Genomic DNA, 25259 nt, shown 5'->3' with positions numbered 1-25259 from the left:
CGCGCCCAGTCCTTGGCTCACCTATACAGCGTTGGCTGCTCGAGCCTGATGACAGGGGGCGACATGACGTCCAGGATCGCCAAGGCCCTGGCCGAACCCGCCGCGTTGGTCGCCGTGCACACGTACTGTCCATCTTCCTCGCCAGTGACGCGGAGGAATCTGCCGGTGGGTAAGAGACATGTCATTTGTACAGCGTATATCAAGCTCCGTTTGTGTTTTTGAAGCGCGTCTTGCTTCTTGTCAGCAACCAGTACGTACGATCGATATCATCTCACCAATTTTTGAAAAACAGCTGGCTATGTGAAATACATTCTGGGATCAAAAGGCGTCGGCACAGAGTGCAATTCAGTGCTTCATACAGTGCTGTTTTGCGCAGTAATACTGGAACACAACTTCAAATGTATAGAATCGTAGCATCAGACCTGGGGACCTCACAAACCAAGCCGTCCAGCGCAGCTGTCGACAACCGAGCGGTCCTCAGTTTTCACACCAGCCCCGGTAGCGCTAGATTTGCCGTGCTCGCTACCGCCACCACCAGCTGAGTTCAACCGCCGCGCGCCGCCCCGAGGCTGTCTTCTGACCTGATGACACCGCCGGACACCTGTTCGGCGGAGCGCGGCAGCGGACTGCCATCGGCACGCGTCCAGCTGAGCTGGGGCTCCGGCTGGCCGGCGGTGACGCGGCACTGGATCAGCGCCGAGCCGCCGCTCACCACCTGCTGCGAGGTGGCCGGGTACAGCTCCACCACGGGATGCTCCAGCCCTGGCGAGCAGGCCGTCACAGCCGCGGTCACAGCACGGGACAGCTCCTTCTGGGGCGGCTCTACCGCCACCGGACCGGCGACAGCTTCACCTGGGGCGGCTCTTCCACCACCGGACCGGGGACAGCTTCACCTGAGGCGGCTCTACCACTGCTGGACCGGGGACAGCTTCACCTGGGGCGGTTCTACCATCGCCGGACCAAGGACAGCTTCACCTGGGGCGGCTCTACCACTGCTGGACCAGGGACAGCTTCACCTGAGGCGGCTCTACCACTGCTGGACCAGGGACAGCTTCACCTGGGGCGGCTTTACCACTGCTGTACCGGGACGGGTTCACCTGGGGCGGTTCTACCACCACCGGACCGGGGACAGCTTCACCTGAGGCGGCTTTACCACCGCTGGACCAGGGACAGCTTCACCTGGGGCGGTTCTTCTACTGCCGGACCGGCGACAGCTTCACCTGGGGCGGCGCTCCCACTACAGGACCGGGGACAGCTTCACCTGAGGCGGCTCTACCACCGCCGGAGATACCCCACAGTCACACACACACACACACACACACATACAGTAACAGGTCATGCCAGGGTACAGCTTGACCCGGTAATGCTCCGCCGTATGTACGTAATGCTGCCGCATGCAGTCGAGTTAGGCACAGACACGGAGGACGCAGCTGAGGTGACTTCATCGCTGCCGAACACGGTAGGTCATTGGCCTGGTCTAGTGACGGTCGCGGTCACAGCCAGGCGCAAACATGGCCACAGATACCGACGGATGCAACTCTTCACCCAGCTCAGGATTGACGGGGGAGGGGGGGGGGGGGGGATATCCGATCTCTGCTTCACCAGAACTGAACAAAATCAATGCATAGTTGTACGGAAGGATTGAGGCGAGGTATCAGTATTCCGAGTGGACTAAGTGTTCAGATTATCGTCCCGCCTGGTGTGACAGCAAGCACACATGTTAAGGAATGACAACATGCTAACAGACCAGACGAGAACGATAGCCTCATTAACACGCGATGAGGGATCAAATTGACCGCCTTCCCCCCACCGAAGGTTTTTCCTGAATGATTTCCGAACGGTGCGGTGCAGAGGCGCCAAATGTAGCATAGCTGTAGACAATTGAATAGAAAATTGCTTGACTTAAAAAATTAGATGCACCTTGTAAGGTCGCTGACCTATGGCAGGTCAAAGTCAGGCTATGGTCTCCGCGAAGTCCATTTCTAGGGAATCATTCAATCCGATGCAACAACGGGGAGTTAGACGAAGCCATACGTCTCTGAGATGCTTTGTTAGGCAACACAAATATTGGATGAGCAAATAATGTTGACCTAAGGTCAGGTATGAAGGTCAGACCAAGATCATAAGCAAACTGTTTTATTATTCTAGGGCCTGCTGAATGGGACAGTTTCTGATGCTCATTTCGAATTTATTGATAGCAGGAACTGCATTATACAGCTTCCATGGACTTTTTACAGGTCAGAACAGGTTATTGACTTAAAATGACCCAGGTCAACATTTTTTGTTTTAAAAGAAGCATACTGCCTAGCGTAATCTTTGCCGCTTGTTCAAATGCAAAACTCAGAGCAGTCTTCTATGATTTTGGTCACCATAACCTTCAAAAGGTTAAACAAGGCTACTGAACTTAGATGAGCATGTGACCTTTGGCTTAGAAACAGTTATCTAGGTTCTGGGGGCACTTTGAAGACCAACCTGAAAATTGACCTTGTTTTGACCTTGTTTGGCCCAAAGGTCATGACCTAGGAACCTCAAACTTTGACCTAAATGAGTTCACGTACAGGTTAATACACCCTGTAAATTTGCTGTCCCTAGCTCTCTTAGTTCCCGAGATCTCAAGGGGGGTCATATTCAACCCCACCGGAGCGAAGGGTATCTAGCCGGCCGCCCGGGCGCGTGTTAATCATTGCGACCGTGAAAACTAACGTAAAAGGACCAAATGACGTTTCCGCTGATGTGATGATGTCTTCGTGACCTGGGATGCCAGCAGATGACTCCGGCCCAAATATTCGTTTTCTAGACTCGCAAGGTAGTGAAGAGCACGCCGGTGCCCATGAAGTTGTTTTTTGCTTTCTTGTTTGTGAATCACACCGGCAAGAACATTTTGCCATCTTTAAGACATGGTTGTTGCCTACATAATCATGACCTGAAAGGTGGCCTATCGGACTGCCCCCGCTCGAAATGGATATGAAAGGATAGTTTATACAACGAGCAACACATTTGTACTTTCCGCGATGCTCTGGACACGTCGACGGCTCTCAAATATTGTCTTCGTATGAAGTCGTTTGTACTTATGGGTCGAGCTGAATTACGGGGAAGCATGCTGGCCGCGTACAGCGGCCTCACAAACAGCTCCGAAAGGGTCGTTACTTTCATCAATGTTCATAATTATCTAAATCATATTTCGTCGTTGGTGCCAGAATGTTCCACATCGAGGGAATGGATGTTAACAAGAATGGAGTTTCATGGAAGGTTCAAAGGGGCGTACTTCCGTAAGATGAGTCTGGGGAAGGGGCAGAGCAGGGGCTGAACAGTGAAAAATAACAAAAACTGGCCGCAAAATGCGCCAACAACGTGCATTTCTGATCACTTTGGCTCAGTTTCTTTTCCCAGTTGGGGTAGCTTGTTTGGAGAGGAGGGGGGGGGGGGGGGAGGGCTGGAGTCCCGCAGACTGAATAGGAAAATACACTCCTACGGGAGGCTGGTTTCTAGAGCATCGCATTTTTTGCCTCTAGCGCTACATGAAAATGATGGCTAGCGGTGTGGCGCCGCTCTACACATCCCTAATTTAACAGTACAACCAAAAAGAGCTTATCGCTAAAACGGCATTGCTGTTGTGTGAGCAATGGCACAAGAGCGCACGAAAACTAATAAGTGATATTGAGCATGTTTATGGTGTATTTTCATTTTTCAGAGGTGTGACCGTAGCCTGAATTGCTTTGTTAATAAGGTTGCTACTCGATCACTTTGCTGTACAGTCTGCAGGGGACAAAACAAGTATACAGTGATGACATAAAGCTACGGGAACTTATCTCGCTCAAGTATGGGGTTCAAGCACATCGACGATAAAGGTGTAATTGACAGTGCATGTCTCAGGAAAGACCAAGATTCGTTTCCGCGCGACCTGCTCCTCCACAAATTGGGTTCGAAGTCACCCCTGCGTAACGCAGCGTTTTCAATATGTCGCCACGAGATGTCAAATTCATAGTCGGGAAGTCACCAAATCTCAGTATTGCAGATGACACGGTTTGGTAATGAGATAGGACACAAAATAGAGAAGCTTATAGCACAGGGCCATCGCGTGCACTTCAGGGCCTCAACAAATGCGTGTTAAATCAAACCACCAGTACGTGTGTCACATAAGATGGGATCACTATAGCCTCACATTTCCTTACATAAAACTTGAACTCAACTCCGTCTGTGGCCACCCATGTTCTGGGGGAGAATCGCTGCATACGCCTTTTCGGCGAGGGACCACAGGCCACCGCCTGGTGACCCACGACCGAGTGTCACGGCTGCTCGCCACTGGACACGCCCGGGGCCGGCCACTCACGCTCCACCTCCACGATGGCCGACGACTGGGCGCCGTCGACGGAGCAGACGTAGACGCCGCGGTCCGCCGGTGCGATGTTCCGCAGCAGCAGCGAGCCGCCCGCCTGCTCGGCGCCGGCGGGCAGCGGCTGGCCAGCCCGAGACCAGCGCACCTCGCCGCCCGCCGAGCCGTCTGCCGGCACAGGCGGAGACGCTGACGGGCTGACGGACTGAGGTCTCAGAGACGGTTTGGTTGTGCTCCCATCGGCCAAACAGACGACCGTGGCGGCTGTGGCAGGAAGCTGCCGAGCAGCCAGCGATGGGCCGGAGCAACGGGTGGTCCGCGTTGACGCGGTTAGTATGTTAACCCTAAAATAATCCAGTTGACCAAGTCTATTGTGGAGACTCGTAGAACTGCGCAGTGCACCAAGGGCTATCCCGCGCTGTCTGACGCCCCCGGCCGGCTGACCCAGCCGGCGGCAGTCGGGCTGGACCCGCCTGACGCCTGTCAGTCGGGGCTGGACCCGCCTGACGCCTGTCAGTCGTGGCTGGACCCACCTGACGCCTGACACTGCAGCTCGGCACTGCCGCCCTGGCGCGCCGTCTGTCGCTCCGGCTTGATCGTCAGGCGGGTGGCTCTCGGCACTCGCACCTCGGCGCGCATCTCCTCCCTGCGCAGGCGGCGCGACACGTCACCTTTCTAGTCCTTGGGTAAGGTCAAGAGAGAGAGAGAGAGAGAGAGAGAGAGAGAGAGAGAGAGAGAGAGAGAGAGAGAGAGAGAGAGAGAGAGAGAGAGACTGAGACTGAGGGCGATATGATATATGTATATATACATGTACATGTATATGCATATACGTGTATATATCTATACACTCCTATAAACACCCCTATATATATATATATATATATATATATATATATATATATATATATATATACATATCTATATATTGTACGTTACCGGTATACAGGGTCTTGTGGATCTGTCATCGTGCAGATGTACACGCCTTCGTCAGCAGGCTGCATATCCACGATGGTCAACTGTCCGTTCAGCTGTGATGCCCCCTGCAGATCAAACGTAGGGAGGCTGGAGTGGCCTCAAGATATGCTTTGAAGGGAGTACTCCGCAATTGTAAGGATTTTGATCTGACATAGCCATCTTGCAGATCATTCGGTGCAGTTCATAGCCCTGTCCTTCTCAGGACATAAACTCCTCTAGTCTCTGTGCGACACGCCCGCGAAGATGCGCAAACTGTTTCGAACAGACTATTTCAAGGTCATTCAGATGTCCATGACGCTATAATGGCGTCATCAAAATTCGGTAATTCCATAAGTCGTGTGGCGACCAAGGCCAAGCAAACATGATTGTTGAGTCGTTCATAGCTTGCGTTCATGAGCACGATTTCCAGATATAGCGGCCGTCACTTGGGTCTCAATCAATGTTGTGCAGGGTACGATGACGTAATAAAAAATTACGCATTGAGGAGCATATTTACTAAACAGAGAATTTGTGTTGTCTAGAGCAATATTTCCACTGAAAAGTGTACCAGCAGTTATAAGTGAGGTTATTTTATCATATATCATGCTTGCTTCAATATCTTCAAATATGGAGCACTTCCTTTAGCCTATTATATCCACTTTTACATACAGTACATACAGGGCACGCATGATACAATGCACATATCACATAGTATGTACCATGTTTTAATGCAGTGTGCAATACGAATGGATTACACGTTGTAGACAAACTCATGGTTACTGCTTCCACAGTGTGTCGGAGTGCATGTGTGCAACCGTGTGTCTTAACGCAGGTTACAACGGACATGCGGCTGGGACCCTGGCCGCGTGCCGTAGCGGTGGCCAGCGGCACCACACGCCGTCCGTACCTGGGACAGCTGCTGGCCCTCCAAGCGGCTCCAGAGCGCGACAACGTCCGCCTGGGCCGAGCTGCAGTCGAGCTGGAGTGTGCCGCCGGCCGGCACCACCAGCCGCTGGGGCGCGGCCGGGCCGACCGTCGGCGGCGGCGCCGTCGGCTCGGCCGCGCTCACATAGATGATGGTGCGCACCGAGTCTGAGCCGGCGGCGTTGGTGGCTGTGCACGTGTACTCGGCCTCGTGCGCCTTCTGCACGCTGCTGATCACCAGCAAGCCGTCGATGAGTGACACCTACCGGAGTGGGCTCACGTTCTGTGGCTGCACCACCTGTCCTGGGTCCGGACGGCGGCTGAGGGAGCGCTCGGTAGGACAGAGGGCGGGCTACGTTTAACAGCGCTCGGGTGGGGGGTCAAATCGACCCCGCCCGAAGGTTTTTCCAGAATGGTTTCCGAATGGCGCGGTGCAGCGGCGCCAAATTTTGCATAGCTGCAGACAATTGAATCGCGGATCGTTTGACACCAAAATTTAGATGTACCTTGTAAGGTCGCTGACCTATGGCAGGTCAGTCATTCCACGGTTTAGCGAAGTCAATTTCTAAGGAATCGTCCAATCTGATGCATCAATGGCGTTTTAGACGAAGCCATACATCTCTGAGATTCTTTCTTACAAATATAAATTTAAATTTAATAAAAATATAAATTTTAACAAATATAACTTTCCTACAAATAGCAATACAAATATGAAATAAGCAAATCAGGTTGACTTAAGACCAAGTCTAAAGGTCAGACCATGGTCAAAACCAACCTGCTTTATTACTCTGGGGCCTGCTGATGGGATAGTCTCTGGTGCTCATTTCGAATTTATTGACAGCAAGAACTGCATTATACGTCTTCCAGAATAGGCCACTGACCTGAAATGACCCAGCTCAGGATTTTTTTTAGGAACATACTGCCTGGCGTAACCTTTGTCGCTTATCAATTGCAAAACCCCGAGCAGTCTTGTATGATTTTGGTCACCATGACCTTCAAAAGGTCAAACAAGGTCACTGACCTTAGCTGAGCATGTGACCTTCCGCTTAGAAACAGTTACCTAGGTTCTGGGGGCACTTGGAGACCAACCCGAAATTTGACCTTCTTTGACCTTATTTGGACCAAAGGTCATGACCTAGGAACCTCAAACTTTGACCTAAGTGAGTTCATGTACAGGTCAACACACCCTGTAAATTTAGGTGTCTCTAGCTTTCTTAGTTCCCGAGATCTCAGGGGGTCAAATTTATCCCCCCTCCCCACCCGAGCGAAGGGTATCTAGCCGGCCACCCGGGCGAGTGTCAGGCGTGGCGGGAGCTGACCCGCCGCGACATCTGCACTGAAAACTTGGCGAAAACTTGGTTCTCGCGAGACGTTTATCACGGGCATGCCTACGTTTCTTTACCATCCTGCCGATGGATAATTCATGTCATTTAGCATCCCTCGGGAGTACCGGTCAAGATGTGCCCACAAGCGTACTAGATTGCTCTTAGTAGGATGGAAGGTGGGAAGAATGTTTCACCCGGTCAAAAGTCACATGCCGTGCCTTCGACTTTTGTGTCGCGAGTTTGCTCTCTTGGGATGTTGAAAACGTTTCACGCCTGTGTGGTTTGATACACTGACTCTGTGGTTTGATTTGCCATTTGGCACATAGAAACAGAATTGGAATGTCCGGGATCCAGATAAAAGCATGCCTTCCCCCCCCCCCCCCCCATCATACTAATTTGTCATCCGCATGCTGCCGCCAGAGGAGATCCCACCCCTGGTCCACAAGGACTTCACCAACGTGAATCACATGAACACCACATGTGACGGACAGATAGGCACCAATCCGTGCGAAGTACCTGAACGCACTGCGGCGAGATGACGCATTACTGTCTGCCGGCATATAGCTAGGCACCAGGAAATACAGTACTATGAATCGCTTCACGTCTGATACTTGCTAGCCTTGTTTGCAAACGACGCTCATCCACACATCCACACGGTACGAGACGGCAGCTCTGGCGGACGGAGCGCAAACGCCACTGACGTCAGGCTCGATGATGTCGTTGCGGCCGCCGGTCCAGTGTAGTGCCGGTGGCGGGCTGCCCTCGGCCTGGCACTCGAGCTGGGCCGGCTCGCCGGCGCGCAGCTGCAGGTACCTCGGCGAGATGGTGACCCGCGGCGGCGACGGCGGCGGCGCCGGCTCAGCGGTCGTGTCCGGCTCCCCTGCGCGAGCAGACGGCTGAGTCGGCGTGCAGAGCCACTGCTCGTGACAAAGCTGTATTTAGAGCTGTGTAGAGCTGTATGTTTGGTTATATGTACTGTGTGGGAGGGCGTGTATACACATATCATTCACATCACGCGTGTCGTGCCAAAATAAAAGTGGATGGAGCCAGTGGCCTTTAAAAAATGAGCATAGCGAGAAATACGTGGATCTATGTGTTTTCGCTCGCAAATTTGGAAATAGCATTGTCTAAAAATACCTGCACATGGGAGAAACCAAGGCACATCTATTTCACTCTACAGGATGGATGAATGTTATAACTGTTAACTTGTTGAGCGTTACCACAGCACTGCGTGCAGCCCTCAGTTCGGGTATGGATAGTGGCCACGATGAACCGGTTCACCTCGCTTGGTGATATGCGGACGGCACAACGCACTACCTTTGCAGTCGGTTTCACGTCTTTGTCTCCCCTGGTTGCCGAAATCTCACTGCAATTTTGCAAAAATGTTCCAAAACCGGAGGATCGATTTTTTTGCACCCGAGCAGATGCATGACCGGTTGTATATATTGACCTGCACTTTGGTCAATACAATTGCCCATTTTATTTTCTTTCAGTTGTTGGTCCACCGTCGAGGCGCCCCGGGAACGTCGGGATTAGGATAAGAACTTAACGAGGTGGGAAAACCCCTAGCTACCCTATGGGAAGGATGACGGGCTGGTTGCGCAATGGGTAACGGGAACTTTTGGAAACATTACAGGTATGGGTACCGGTATGAATACGGGCACGGTTACGGGTGGCCGTAATGGGTAGCCGTATCCGGTTACGGCTTTCCATAACGGGTAGCTATAACCGGTTACGGTTTTTCGTAACCGTACCCACCTGACGTCAGTTTTGCAATTCTTACATAAAATGGTAAGCTTGTGTGCAAACGTCATGACACTTATCCATAAGTTATAGCAATGTAACCGGGTGGGAAACGAGTGAGAGTAACTGGATAAGAATAGATGCGTTTTGAAACGTCCAGAGTTCATATAGTCCGGTGGTAAAAAGTCCACAACCGCAGCATCCAGAGTTCCTAACATTCAGAAACCGTCCAAAACCCCTGGACGGAGAATCATAATGTTCATGCTCGCAGCGTCCCGTGTTCATAAAGTCCAATGCTCATAAAGTCCAGCGTGCGTGAGATCCACGGGTTGGGATGCTGTCCCGCTTCCTCGCAACCCTTCACCTAATAGTTCGGATATTGCACGACACAGAGCTACTGAAGCTGATTTCGCCCGCCTCAGCCTACGAGTGACGTCATGCGATACAGTGCTGCCCAGTTAAACCACTGTGCATGGACATGGACAACGTTTTGTTTGAGTGCACAAACTTTACTGTGTCAGCACGCCCTTGGCAGCAGGCGCATTAAGGAATTCAAAACTTTGATCCCTGGCTCGTGGCATCAAAAATAGCTGGTTATTCGTCAAGAGCTGCACGGCATTCGTGGAAAGCATTTGTCGGTTGCCTGCCGTTTGGCATTGTAGCCCATGGATAAGATTCTCCGCGGTATTTGGTTTCGTTATTTACTGTATGTGTTGGTCATGTTTGTCACTTTTGGAAGGAACTGATGACTGATGTGTAAGGCTGACTGATTTGATGTCTGCTCAAGGTAGGCGCGCATATAGATGTCCAGCTCTTGGCACGCTAACCTATATTGTTAGTGATTTTATTTAAATGATTCCCCTCCCTCCTTCAAGTGCAATTATTTCACACACTCCTGCAAACGGGACTTGTTCTGAATTATACATGCTTTTACTCTTAAAGAGAGGGGGTGGGGGCTGTCTCATCAGCTGAATCCGGATACTACTCCCTCGTGAGACACGCTCAATGGCCCAACCTACAAACAATTCGTTTCTTCGATTAAGTACGTTTTAAACGGGCGTGGTTTACCAAAATAAGTTGTTGGCTGAGCGACGAAAATACAACGACGAGTGCCGTAATAATATGCCAACAAATTGGTTTTCTCTCCGAATTTGGTTCACTTTCTCACAAATCCGCTGGCTGCAATTCAAGTTATGGCGGGGGGGGGGGGGGGGTGAAACCCCTGCAACTGAATAGGGAACCAAACTCCTGGTTGCAAATGAATAGGAAGTAAAAAAGCAAACGTTGACTGCGAATGTATTCGACTGCCCGCCAAACGTCACGCAAAACACTACGCACGTGTCGCACTTAAAGGACCTGTTGATTCACCATCTGAACAGCGGAGCCGAGCGTATGTCATTGGGCTGGTTTGCGATAGATAAGCTGAATGAATTGGGAGAATCGTGAGCTTGTATTCGCCATCCACTTCATCAATCTTGACAAGCTTTCTTCGTTTTACGCTTCAGAACCTCCTACGTATAAAATTTGGGTTCCAGCAACACCAGTCTGGAGTTTATCGAGACGGGTGCAGTTCGCGCCGCAGAGGGGCGATGGTGGCATGGTGATTAGTGGTTACGGTGCTCATCTCCGGTCTTTTCTATTCTTGGATGGAGTCCTAGCCACACCACCACCGCATCCCACGTACCTAATGCCTGATAGATACGTAAAAGAGGCGTTCCGCCTCGAAATAGCCAAAGCAGCCGGTGAGGCGTAAAGCCCCAATCGGTACTACAGCCCGTCCCGACAAACAAACTGCCGCCCGCCAAATTTTGCAGACAATAGTTCCGCTCAATCACTGTTTATATGCGGGAATGATAATGTGGAATCGGTTGGACGCGGAGCTCGGACACACAGGCCAGCCCAGAGGCTGCCCAGCTCGACGGTCCGGCCGGCAGCCACGCTCACAGCGAGCCGGCGGACGAGGCAGCCCGGCCAAAAAAGAACGCACTCACGCGCGCGCCGTCCCTCGCCCGAAAACCGAGCCTCGCCACACGCGCGCGAGGCCTGTCCGTGGGGCAGCCCGTGCGCGGTCGAAACACTGCCAGCTCAGTCGGGCACGCCGCCATCTTCGCGTCAGAGCCCGAGGTCCCTGACTCGGTTTCACTCGGTAAGCCGCGGTACACATCCCCGCGGACCGGACATCCGGACCTGTCGGACATCCCGGGATCTCGCTGGTGCCGAACCGGAGCCGCCCCCCCCCCCCCCCTCCTCTTTGGCGGGCGCCTAAATGGGAGAGCCTCGTGTCAAGCACAGGAACCAGCACCGGACAGGGTTCCTCTGCCCGTTTTCTTTAAGGCCCAAATGCGTCGAACTGGGATCCCTGTGCTGTTTATTAAACCCGCGACTCTTGGGACATTTTGAAACGGTGAGTGGCCACACGTTGATCCAGGGTCAACCATCTCGGTCAGAAGGCCTTCGGCGTCAGAGAGCGGACCAATGTATCGTGTTTAGTAGTAGTAGCCGACTGAAAATCTGAAATGGGACGGAAAGGTATTCTAGCCCCAATCGAAAAATGTATGGGGTCTCAAGTCTTGGCTGAAAACTCTATTGGTGTGTAGCTGTTGAAGGGGGAGAGGGGAGAGAAGGGCGAGGGGTCCAGGAACCCCTTGGGAGAAGCTCTTTTCGGAACTGTGAAGTTCAAAAAATGACCATACTGAATGAGAAGAGCAAAAAATGTTGCCTAATAAAAATTCTGACCATAACGTAGCAGCATCTAGCAGTCCAAGAAGCCCCCACTGGTAAACTCGTGGACCCCCTCTGGCCACTTAGTCGGGACTTCCTGGTCGCCAGGGTTACACTGGTATTTAAGAGCCCTTACAACTGCCTAGACCTCTGTTGTTCTTCAAACTATGGACACTAAGGGAAATGGAAAACTACTAGGATGCCCTGGTCGCTCAGGTGTCACTCACGTTCACCGCCCAGGCAGCTCAAGTAGCGCACACGGGAGATGTACAGGGGCCCATGCTTCGTCCCTTTTCGCCCAAGGGCTCTGGGGACAGACGACCAAAGGCCTGATTTGTGGCCCTGAACGGCACGAAGGGCTCGGTGGAGATCGTATTAGGAATCCCGATTCTGCGGCCCGGGTCCGCATAACCGGTATTATTTGTGTATAACCGGTATAACAAAAACAGATGCATGTAGTTATAAGACCCATGCAAGAAAAAGCACGAGATAAGTTAGGTTAGTTGTTCAGTGCATTAGCGAGGAACATTATTCACAGAGATAAGACAATAGTAGTATTAGCCTTATTCCTCGGAGAAAAACCAGGAGAATGGATATATAGTTGGGTTGATAGTTCGGCAATGTGCCTTTATCAAAACAATAACAGAAGTGAACCCAAAATTGCCTGCCGATGATCCTACTTGATTTTCAGGGCTTTTTTTAAACAGCAGGCCACAGTTCTTACAGGACACCAATATTCAGGGGATTAAACAAAGAGCGATTGTCAGCCATTACCACGATACAATGCCTATCTAACAATTAGAATGCGCGAACATACATGCACATGCAAACGAATTCAAGCCAATGGGCATCACGCTTCATTCAAACATGCAAGCAGGTTGACGTAAACAGACCTCACACATCACCCATCAACCATAAATGTAAACGATCTCAATTGAACAGGAATCGCACATCACGCGGCAGGCATCATTTACTCGTATAAACGATTTTAAGCTAGCACACATCACACATAAAGGCACATATCACGTTCGCATAATCGACAATGATGAGCAGTGTATGTTGAGATCTGGTCGCCGACTTTTTATAATAACGGATTCATTTATTTTCCTCTCTGGGTGGTCCTGTGCTCTGTAGGTGACTACAGAGCAAATCCGTCTACAGAGCACAGAATGCCTACAGAGCACATCCATCTACAGAGCACAGGACAACCCAGACAGGAAAATAAGTGACTCCATTTTGATAAAAAGTCGGCGACCAAATCTTAGCATACAGGGCTCAGCATGGCCGTTTATGCGGACGTGATATGCGCCTTTATGTGTGATGTGTGCTAGCTTAAAATCGTTTACTTGTGTAAGTGATGCCTGACGCGTGATGTGCAATGCCTGTTCAACTGAAATCGTTTGCATGTATAATTGATGGACGATGTGTGATGGATGTTTACTTCAACCAGCTTGCATGTTTGAATGAAGCGTCATGCGTGATGCCCATTTGCTTGAATTCGTTTGCATGTACACGTAAGTTTGCGCATTCTAATTCTTAGGAAGGCATTGTATCGTGGTAATGGCTGGCAATCGCTCTTTGTTTAATCCCCTGAATGTTGGTGTCCTGTAACAACTGTGGCTTCCTGTTTAAAAAACCTGAATAATCATGCAGGATCATCGGCAAGGAAATTTTGATTTACTTCTGCTACTGTTTCGATAAAGGCATGTTGCCGAACTATCAACCCAACTATATCTCCATTCTCCTGGTTTTTTATCCCAGACATATGGCTAATACTACTGTCTTATCTAACCACGAGATGATTTCAAGTTGACAAACCGAGGCTACTGGAGAAGACTGCGAAGACGTGACGTCATCGTGAAACCAAAGTTTGGTAGCCCGCAGGAAGGTTTTTGGTTGATAATACGAAAAGGTTGGTAGATACTATTCAGGTGAATAAAAACGGAGATTTTGCCATTGAACTGGATGGCAACCCTGTTCTACGGTTTTATTTTAAAGTTATGTGAATAGATCTTGTAATTTTGCAGTTCAAAACTTCCCAAGATAACTCAATACTAGGATCTGATTCCAAAAACAAATCCTACTAAACCACGTTTTTTAGTTCCAGCACACGCGCCATATTGGTCGAGGCAAACGCATATGAATATCTATATGTAATGCATTTTTGTAGGAGGAATATTAATATGTTAATAAATTAATATCACATGTAATGTTAACGCTAAGCGAATGGGCACTGATTGCGCATCTTCGCACTGCAGCATCTATATGAAGTGAAATGTGAAAGTAAGGGTATGTGAGGACGGCGGGTGCCAGGAATTCCGCTGTTCAGGTGCGCAGATGAATAATGTTCCCAGCGCCCTAAAATATCTCGTTTAAACTATTTCGGAGCTGAAATATGGGTTTCAACATTTTGACCAGCAGAAATGACAAAATTTGCCAGAAATTTTAACCACTCACTACACCCATAAGGGCAGGCGAACCCTGCATCCATACTGACAACGCTCTCCCTGAGGCTACAGAATACGCATTCCAGCTTCTCAACGCGCGTCCCAGGGTGCTGCGAGCCCGTCTGGCCCGCCGTATCTCATTTCCATCCAATGTTGTTGTTACTGTTGCATGTTGTACGCTCTTACACAGACTGTTTCTAAGCACTTCCGGCCACAGTTCTTCGGGATAAATCACTGGTGAATGGGTTACCCCCTCTGTCTTTCGGGGGCAGCCTGGAAGCGCATTTCAGCAACAATTTTATGGCTCTGGTGCAAATCAACGCCATTTCACAGCTAAAAATGTTTCATGGAATGTGCTAGGTCGAACAAAATTCTGCTTGCGGAAATATTTGTGTTTAAACCAGCCTGCAAAGAACAGCGTTTTCACACCGCCATAGCGTTGGTGCCATATGACTAAGTCCCATGATAACGTCACGGCATCGCTACCCAGAATGCAGCAATGTGGGGCTTGTTTACAAACGTACAACGATATAGGCTTTGTCCAAAATTGCCATTCCAGAAAATGCCCAATGAAGAATGAAAAGTTGAGAGCCATAAGCAATACAAGACCATTCAACATGACAATCCATATCAGCTTTGCATCATGAGCTGTGGTGACGTCTTCAACGACCAGCGAGAAGAAGCGAAAGCTGTCATCAGGTTTATCCAAAAGCATCCGAAAAATTCATTGCTAAGACGGCTGTGATGCTTATCAAACATGTATAAAGAGCAATCCGTTTTGCACATTTTATTAATATTATCTATCTATCTATGTATATATATATATATATCTATATATATATATATATATATATATATATATATATATATATAAGTGCATTTTGCTAATCAATGGGCATGCGGTTAAGTCATGCATCAGATTTCGTGCCAACTAGTGGCTCAGAATCGGCTAAGACAAAGGGCCATCGTAGGTCAAGTCATTCGGATTTGTTATTGAAAATTAGCTTCGGTGCGTGTCCCTGTTCACTAACGACAGGCTCATGGCAGGGCAATGCGCATTCAAAAATTATTATGTCTCAAAAACACTGCCACGTTATTTGCTCACATGCATCATTTATGTTTTCGTGATTGACGGTGGCAAGCTATTTAGATGCCTCTTTCGGTGAAAATGACAACATATCGTGCAATTTTCTGTGTCTTGTAAGGATTGTCTAGCCTCCGGAATATCTGGCCGAATTATGACCTGAGTGACGTAACGGGAGAGCTTGGCGCCCACAGAGCGGAGTGCAAGAGTGTGGATTCGTGTAATGTTACGCTCAAGAAATATGTGGCTGACAGTAATATCCCTTCTGCATGTGCGTTGTACGTATGCTTAAGCGCCTATGCTCGCTATATGTCTTAACCATCGCCCTGATTCGCCGTTTTGCATAACTCGGACTGATAGGGGAAGAGGAGGTTGATGAGACCCTCCCCTGGCGTTTCCAAGCTTATAAAGATAGAGGTTGCCGAGACACCAGTATATGGTTCCGAACACGATCTCACGATTGGTACAAGTTTTTATGTCATTGACAGGTCAAAGGTCGAATTTTACAGAAAACCGCACTTTGTAGCTTTACTTTATGTTTACGAGAACAAGCCTGGCGATGACATGAACCTTAAATTAGCGTGTGTCTTGTTCAATTTTGAATACATTATGTAGTGCAATTCTCCTGCCGCCCGCCGCCCGAGCCAGCCATAGATCGCCGTCGAGTGCTCATCACAAACTGCCGTTGCTCCGAAACCAGAAAATCTAGGAACACGCTTTAGTGTCAAAACACGTGTCATGATCACCGCCTATCATGGCGAATGTTAAACGTCACCTTATAGCTGCGTTGGGTATCGGCAACGATTTTTCGTGAAACAATATGCTTCATTTTGCTAATAACTGAAGCCATAGCGGGCAAAACAGGAAAAAACAATGCCTGCGCTTACGCTTACAACAACGCTTACGGCTTCCTTCCATATTTGCTTGCTCCTAGCGTGACCTCACGATGACCCCGTCCCAAAAGACCAAGTCTCTCGCAACAAGTTGTGCTCTGTCCATGGGCTGGTGCCGAAAGGTTCCGGTGCTCGCGAAACTTTCCCCGTCCGAGCAACTAGAACATCTTCATTGACGCGCCGGACTGTTCGCACGCGCTTGGCGACAGGCAGATTGGCGCGAATGAAAATGGCGCGAACGACGAGATGGTCGACCAAGGCAACCGATCGCTGTTATCGCGTAAAACGAACTGGAGTGAATGCATAAGACCGAAGGAAATATGACAAAGATACGGGTATGCAATTCGAATATGATCATAACAGTTTTCAATATGCTCAGCTCCTTTCATAGTTCCGCTGTCTTTGATAATGGATGTAGGAGCACTCGTGCGCTTACGGCAAGCCCAGTGTGTGGGGCAAGCTACAAATGCTCTTGAAACGGGAGATGCAAAAGTGTAGGCGTTTGTTGACAACCAGCCGATCGCATATAGGAACATCGAGACAAATGTCAGAGCATCATGTTATTGTCGCTATTTAGCGGATATGTGGCCGGTAGGCAGTAGGGTGGCGGCTGGCTCTGTCATTTGATTTGATTTTTCCGCCATTTCAGGCGGAGGTGGGTTTTCTCTGATGCATGTCTCGGTTAAGATGGCAGCATACCGCGCATTTGTGTTTTTTCTCACATTTTTTTTTCTAGTCTCCGTAATATCTTGCCTAGTTGTGAACGGAGTTATATAACGGGAGATATGTGTCAACAGAATTAGAGTGCGAATGTGTGAATTCATATCACGTAACGCCTAGAAATATGTGGTTAATGGTGACATCCCTTCTGCATGTGTCATGTCGTACGCATGTTGTAAGTACCTACTCTCGCTGCCTTACACATTATCTTATTGCTGCATTGGATATCAGCAATGATGTTGCGTGAAAAGATGATCCTTAGTTTGTCGACAATTGCAACCACGTGAGGCAAGAATGTGTGCTTGCTTTCATATTCATTCGTTCCTTGTTTCATCTCACACTTAGCCCGCCCCCGAAAACCAACTCCCACGCGACAAGTCGCTATCTGTCTGGGGTCTAGTGCTAGACAACTACGGCGCTTGAGAAACTCAAAGCGGGAAACGTCTCCGTCCGACCAATTATGAATTCCATTACAGCATTTTCATCCACGTGCCCAACTTTACGCGTTTGACAACAGGCAGGCTGGCGCGAATGAAAATAGCACGAACGATCAGCTGATCGGCCAAGGCAGCCAATGGCCGTAGCCGCGTAAGTCAGAAGTCAGTGAACCAGACATCGCGTAAGGGCAAGGGAAATACAACCACGATGCAGGTGGATATACATATATATATATATATATATATATATATATACATGTTATGGATATTATGGATATTATGGATAACTATGGCTTTTAATATGCACAGTTCGCTTCAATGTTTTGCTACGTCCTTGGTAATGGAGGTAGGAACCCCGTGTGATTGGAGCAATGGCAACAGGGAGCACTTTGAACGGTGCTTATTGCAAATGCTCTTGAAACGGGATGAGCGATGCATTATGAAACAGGCGTCTAGCAGCGGGCCGTATGTAGCAACACAGCGTGCGTTCCTGTTCGCTTGCGCACATGAACCGCTTGTGGGTACTTGTTGATTTGAAGGAAACATGCGCTTAGAGCCTGCGTGGGATTGTTTAGAAGCAGCATGGCCCAGTACACACGTCTCGTGCAAAGGAGGCGCCAGCTACATAGCATGTACAACAACACTTTTCGGAACATATAATTGGGTTTTGCAGTCATAAACAAAACACGGTATATCTTCAGATCCACGCCACAGCGGCATAAATGGGGCTTTCGCGAGGAGCCGAATGACAAATTAGGAAGAAATAACGGGCTACGCTTTGAGGCGGTGATGCGATGAGGTGGCGGATACATAGAAGTAGGGGGTGGGGGTGGGGTGGGGCTATGCCCCTGGTCTCTTGAGGTGAGGGGGCAACAAAATATCATAGTGAAGCGGTAGTAAAATCTTAATTTCGCATCTACATGACCTTTATTTTCAAAAGGAGTCAAAATTTAACGGCCGCCACAAGTGACCACAAATATTAATTTTCCATAGGCACTAAAATCCGTGAACACCATAACCGGCCCACACCCTTCATTTTCTGAGGGCACCAAATTTCAGGGATACGGCAATGTTGTGCCCCCTACCCTGACGAAATCCTGGACTGGCCCCCTGGGCTAGGGGGTACCAAAATGGACAGTTTGGAGCACCATAACTTTCATTTTGCAGCACCATAATCTTTATTTTAAAGAGCCAGGGTATTTAAGTGGGCAGTTCAAATTTCCCAAAGGCTTGGTTTTAAACAGGGTTCAATATCTATGGATAAGGGGTCACATGCCAAATTCTCGATCTGCCTATTCCACTAGGGAGCACCAAAAAACTTCATTACCGGGCATCTTAGCTTTTATCTTCCAGAGGCACACACTTCCTGAGGTACCACAAAGCAGGGGCGGGTTCAGAGGGATAGGGACCAGGGGGTCATTTCCCTCGCCCTTGGGCCCAATGAGGTTTGAACGCCCTGAAGAGGCACCAAATCTCATCGCAAAGGGGCAACAATACCTTCATTTCAGAAACACATAACCTAGATTTTTATGGGATACCAAATTGCAGGGGCACCACGACGTTTGTGCCGTGGCCTCCACGAAACCCTGCGTCGGCCCATGCGGTGAGGGAGCACCAAATCCTTCATTTCGAGGCAAAATAGCCTTTATTTTCAAGAAGCACCCAATTCCAGAGAGTACCGGAAAGGATTATAACCCTTTATTCTGAAAGAGCCATTAGTTCCAGGGGCATAACTATGTCGAGCTTTCCGCCCTGGTAAAATCCTAGATGGGACGTTTAGGCAAGGAGGTACAAAAAACCGTTCTTGCAGGGCGACATCGTCTTGATAGTCAAGGGGTACTAAATTAAAGCGGGCCATTTGCAAAGCTTAAAACCATAGCTTTAAAAGGTCACCAAAGTCCAGCGCCATTACAATCGGTGTGCCTTTCACTTTGGAAAAATTCTGAATCGCACCGTTCAGGGAAGGGGCACCCTGTGTAGAGAAACAGGCAATACAGTGGCACCACAATTGTCATGCCTTGCACCGCTGAAATCCCGGTCCGGCGCCTCCGGTGAAAAGGCAGCAATGACCTTGATTGCAGGGCATCATACCTTTATTTTATGAGCCCCTATTTTAAACTGGAACGCTACGATCAGCTCAAACATTCATTTTAAGGCGAGGCAAGATTCCAGGGGCACTTTGAATGGCCCCTAAAGCTTTATTTTCACGGGGACCCGAATTAAGCACAACTCCCCCCGTCCCCCTACCTCCGTCTTAGGCTCCGAGGGTCTCATGGGTTCCGAAGGTCCTTTTTTGGTCCCTTGGGGCCGAAGATCAAGAGCCTGATTAAAGGGTCCGAAGGGCAGGCGAGAGGCCGCATGAAGGGATCACAGCCCGAAGGCCAGACCCTAAAATATAAGAGTAGCTCTAGCACTGATCGGATACCCGCGTGACTGTGTCTCTATTTGAAGCAATTGACTGAGAACAGCCATATCGAACAGCCCGTTCCGTGCTTTTCTGGGGCCCTGGGGTTATTTTCCGACCACAGACAAGGCCAAGATATCTAAATGCCAATTGGAGGGCATCCTACATTAGTCGGGACACCTGAAACAATGAAGGACACACACTGCTGGTCAGTGACCACATCTCCTAGCAGGAGGCCATGTGTCGGCAATGAGCCCCAGATCGGCCAGGAGCACATTTGCTGAATAGGGGCGATGATGGGACCCCCGCATGTGGAAGGGCCTATTGTGCTGGTCTGGATCCTCCTGACAATGAACGGATTCATGAGAAATAGCAAAAGGGGTTCTCATGTACAATGAGACTGTGGAGAGGTCTTTGCCAGCTAGGTACACCAGAACCGGACAAGGGATCCTCTGCACCATTTCAACCAGTGACCGATAAGGTGAATTAGTGTCCCGCTACCAATGATTGGACTTCCTCTGCCAGTAGTCTGTATTAGCGAGGGCCCCTGCGCCGATCCGTTGCTGGATGTCTCAGTTAGAGGGCCAGTCGCATGGAGAAGGGGACCGGTTGTGATGCATCCTTCTGAGGGTCTCCGCACGGTCCTGGGGGCTATCAATAGACTAAGAGCCGCTGGGAGCTCCAGATGGGACGTAATGCTCTTCAGCTACTGACCGGAACGTTTTTCCGATGCAATTTAGTTGGCTGACCAGTTGATTCTCTGAACGGATTTAGCAGTTGCAGCATTACGAGCAAGAGAGATTACGCCATTGCGCCTTCCCATTGCGCCTTCCCGTAACTCGTCCCGACTACCAATCTAAACATTGCACTGGTGAAACGTCCGGCAAGGGGACACCTTTCACACGCATACCCATTGACCGCATAAAGCGTTGCAATGTACAGATTTCGATACGTGTTCATTTCCAGCCGTCTGTGGACCGCTGCCAGGTGCTGCTGCAAGGTTCCGTAAACTGCAAAGGTATAGCTGCAACATTTGTGTTCCGACGTCTCACAGAGCACCTCACGGAGGGGGCACCAAGGAATCACGTACAGCCCGACCGCAATGCTCTTCTCGCGCGCCGAGCGCTTACACAAAACACTGCAATTCTGTCATCTACACACAAAACAATGAAACTCAACATTCTGGATGCATTTCTCATCCATGACCACAAACGACTTCTAAGCAAAAAAGAAATGAATCCAACTTCTGAATTGTCTCTTTGGAGCAGCATCACAAATAACTCACTTGGACAAGGAACAAGACACTGATGAATGGCGCGGGTATTGTGTAATTGGCATGTATTGTGATTTGCTGTGTTCATTGTGTTATTCACAGTTTGTGGTGTTAATAATATTTTCTGCACGGCTAAAGAATTGTTTGTTGTTGCCAAGTCAAAACGGCAGTGAGTGCTGTTCAGTGAAAAGTTTATTGTTGGTTTGCATGCTTGTGTTTTATGCTCTGATTTAAGGTGTTAAGGGTGCCGAAATGAAATGAAGAGCCAGATAAATAGAAGAGTCAGTCAGCAGTCATGCACTGTGCAAGATCTGCGAACTTCGTGTGTCTGTCGTCATAAAAACACACACACACACACATATATATATATACATATATATATATATATATATACATCATTATTAAACGCTTTTTGCGATTCGGTCAAAAGCACCGGCCAGAACTAGCACGACACCACATCGGAGTGATCGGAAGCAGTAAACTTCACGGTAACTGAATCTCCACACATGTGCACTGCGAAAATGCTAGAAAACTGGAGAGGGCCTGCTACTCTGTTAGCTCCCTAGGGTTCAGGATTATATCCACCAAAATCCTCGCATTCCGGTAAACTGAGTTTTAATACTATTATGCATGCCGTTTGTATACGGGGGCCTGGCTTACTGCGCACAGCCCTAGAAAACTAGGTGTGCTTCGTATGCAAATGCATGGAGCTTGTTCACTTTCGCCGGAACATGGTGGATCCTGTCATTTTAATGCTAAATATTTCGAAGAAAGCATGGCAACATACACTTCAATTAGCTCCTAAATACCATCAAAACCAGGCGAAGCTTGAATCCTGGCTTAAATGCGGTTAGCGGGGTAGTCGGTGGGATCAGCAGATGGCTGAGGACTAATACAGAGTTTTTGCTTTGTCTGTTGCAAGAGAATACAGAATATACCATCTTTCAAAATTTATTAAAGCGTAACAATAAAACGCGGAAATAAAGTGCACGACGTCGTCGGCGTGCAAAATTATGCTCGACAATGACAAGAACGAATTCATCGGCGTAATCGGCATAGCCGTAAATTCAGCCATCGGTCGGTAAGAAATAAAGCCCCAATAAAAATGATTAAGATTTATGTCCCCGTCAACGGCGTGGGCTCTCCTATAATATGGAAAGACCCGATACTAATAAGGACGACACTCGAGCAATCAAAACCGCCGTGGCGGACCAACAAAGAGGCTCCAGTGAATAGTGAAGGGTCCTCATAACAAATGAGAAGTACCTTACACCAATATGGTGGGACACCTGAACGATCGGGAACACCCCTGCGGGTTAACATATAGGGTCCAGCCGGAGTACAGGATCCCTCGTGCAAAGGGACGACAGGGACGACAAAGGGACGAAAACCGAAGATCAGTGTACATGAATTAACGCCCCTGTGTGGCCAAGAGTGCCTGGGCAGGTTAACGATGATAGCTCGGACAACTAAAGGGTCAGCAAATAAGATGAACAGGAAAGGAGCCATAGGTTATTGAGCAGGTCACTGAGCGTCGAGTGCCTCGCGGCGTTACCTTATGTGGGGCCCCAGCAACAGCATGGGGTACTCCAAGCAAGTGGAAAAAACGATATGAAGAACCCGATACTAATATGAAGGACCCCTGAGCAACCGAGTGTACCCCGGCATTTGGGGTCCCGGCAGCAGCGGCGGGGCGGGGGAGCCCGCTTACCCCGCGGGCGCAGCGGTCCCCGCCGAGCCCACGCCGCCCGCCATGCCTCCGGCCGCGCCGCCGCCCGGCGCAACTGCGCCCAGTCCGCCGGTAAGCCCGGGGGCGCGGCCGAGCCCAGGCCGGGCACGGCCGCCAGATGTCTAAGTAATTTATAGTAACCATATTTGACTGTAAGCATCACTTGATCATCAGTGGAATGCCAGGTCGACTGTGCCATCTGTTGACAAAAGAGGGAAATAGCGGCAGGACTCAAACATGTTTGTGTAGTGTTATCTAGCAGCAGGAATCCAAACTAGCCTGGTTGGCACGGACACTGGACGTTTTGAACACTGAGCTTTACGACTCTGGATTTTGCAACCCTGGACGTTGCGTCCCTGGACCTTATAAACGCCCCCAATGGGCACGGAATTGGACGTTTTCTGGACGTTATGAATACCGGATGCTGCGATCCCGGCCGATACGAACACTGGACGCTGCGATCCCGGAATTTTTGATGGCTCCCCGTGAGAAGAATAGGCAGTGGATGGGTAGCAGATTAGGCGCAGCCCCATGAATAGTCGATAGATTAAGTTAAGAAAACTTTGCTCGAGAAGGCCTCTTATCAGGGTCGCATTTCAACTGGCGTTCTTCAGAGTTTTCACAGCCTTCAAATTTGACGTTCGTTAGGAGCACCATGCCTGATCAAAGAGTTTATTTGTGAAGCACTATGTAACTTTAAAGCGTAGCTTTTGAGGAATTTCCCTTCTCTTGCTGGAAACCGCATGGCGGATCAATGGCTAGTCACTAAATTGGCTGACTTGCCGGGTCGGGACGTTGAAATAATAACACTACCGATCAGTTGACGCTACAGGCTTGGCTTGTGACCTCAACGGCAGCAAGACAATGGGGCCGATGGAAGGAAGCCTATCTGCGTGGAGCTTGAACACTCGACAGCAAGCGGAATCTTTCAATCATCCGACCCACAGCCAAAAAAAGGAGTTGCTCATATAACGTCCAGACCAACCGGAGCTCACAAGGGGTGCTGGGAAGGGCATCAGCTGCCTGTCGGGTCAGTAGCTGTCCGATTCCACACCTGGTCGTGACCCCTTCCGTGGCCGTCATTCATTTGAGTTTCGCGCAGCGCGCGGCCTGTTGCCGACTCACCGCCTATCTCGCAGTTGGCGCCAGAGTAGTTAGTGTTGCACTGGCACTGCACAGCGCCATCCTCGTCGACCGAGCAGGACCTCGCATTGCCGTTGCACGGGCAGTCCACGCAGGCGTTTCGGTCCTTGTCCAAGTAATAGCCATCGGAACAAGACTGGACGCGTGGGCGGACAGATCATGTTAGAAACTGCCAACTTTGTTCAAATCCGAAGGACCCGTGTGACGCCGATGCCGTGAACTGGACGCACGCACCAGGCTGTTTTAGGCTCGGATCTCAGTTCAAGGAACGCTGCCTGCTGAAATGTTGCGTTCATCTGGAGAGCCAACCATGCCGCGCGCAGCTGCTCGTCGCTGTTTTCAGCAGGGAATGTTTCTAAATGGCGTGATCTCCAAACCTAGCGCTCATCACCCTTGGCTTCTAGGAATGTGCATCAACAGCGTGCGTACTTCAGCCGTCGCCTGAGGAGGTGGCTGCAGCTCTCTGACCGGACTTACCTGACATGAGATTCCTTTGTATTCAGCTGGGCATCTGCAATTCTCCACTATGTCCACCTTAATCAGGCTCGGAACCTATGGAGGGACAACAGAAGCGTCAGTCCCCGGTCCCGTCTATCAGCCGCTGCTCTGCGCCGTCAACATCTGGTGTTGACTGCCATGGACGGATGTCAGCGCTGCACTTCAACGGCATTGTCAATAACCTGAGCAAACTACTTTAGTTTAGTATAAATCATGCACTGAAAGGAAATTTGCCAACCTTGAAAGTCTTTCCGGATTTGAATATAGGAGTCGACAAGAATCCTGCTTGTCATGCTGCCCATCAGCACCATAGCAACATAATATTATCCCCGATGTGTGAAATAGCATTGCACACGCAAACGCCCACGTGCTTCAAAATCCCAGAGTCACGAGCGGCGAGCGCGACAGTAGCGACGGCTACGTACGAGCGGGACGGCCGAGGCTGTTCCCAGCACCACGTTCCTCAGGCGGGAGTTGAGCACGCCGCCGGCGGACTGAGGCCCGGCTCGGATGGCGATGCCCTCCACGTTGCTGAGCACTGTCATCAGGAAGTCACGCGACGCCGGCGCGCCCGAGCTGTCGGTCCATGAGTGCCCCGACGACAGCCGCACCGCGTACGACTGCCAGCTGG

The 25259-nt window shown here is 49.8% G+C and overlaps 1 protein-coding gene across 1 annotated transcript in view; it reads right to left on the bottom strand.

The window, feature by feature from the left end:
• LOC119104154 (basement membrane-specific heparan sulfate proteoglycan core protein) overlaps nucleotides 1-25259 on the bottom strand; it is a 35242-nt gene that overhangs the window by 8564 nt on the left and 1419 nt on the right. The window contains exons 2-11 of the mRNA XM_037227837.1: nucleotides 25054-25255; nucleotides 24608-24682; nucleotides 24113-24266; nucleotides 8238-8416; nucleotides 6195-6473; nucleotides 5270-5373; nucleotides 4867-4979; nucleotides 4331-4501; nucleotides 582-762; nucleotides 22-159 (exon numbers count right to left, since the gene is read on the bottom strand). Of these exons, the coding sequence (XP_037083732.1) occupies nucleotides 22-159; nucleotides 582-762; nucleotides 4331-4501; nucleotides 4867-4979; nucleotides 5270-5373; nucleotides 6195-6473; nucleotides 8238-8416; nucleotides 24113-24266; nucleotides 24608-24682; nucleotides 25054-25255 (1596 nt within the window). The remainder of the gene's footprint in view (nucleotides 1-21; nucleotides 160-581; nucleotides 763-4330; nucleotides 4502-4866; nucleotides 4980-5269; nucleotides 5374-6194; nucleotides 6474-8237; nucleotides 8417-24112; nucleotides 24267-24607; nucleotides 24683-25053; nucleotides 25256-25259) is intronic.

Source organism: Pollicipes pollicipes, unplaced genomic scaffold, assembly GCF_011947565.3.
Source record: "Pollicipes pollicipes isolate AB1234 unplaced genomic scaffold, Ppol_2.1 Scaffold_5925;HRSCAF=7027_pilon_pilon_pilon, whole genome shotgun sequence".
NCBI classification, from domain to species: Eukaryota; Metazoa; Arthropoda; class Thecostraca; order Pollicipedomorpha; family Pollicipedidae; genus Pollicipes; species Pollicipes pollicipes.
This window is presented reverse-complemented; position numbering and strand designations above follow the sequence as displayed.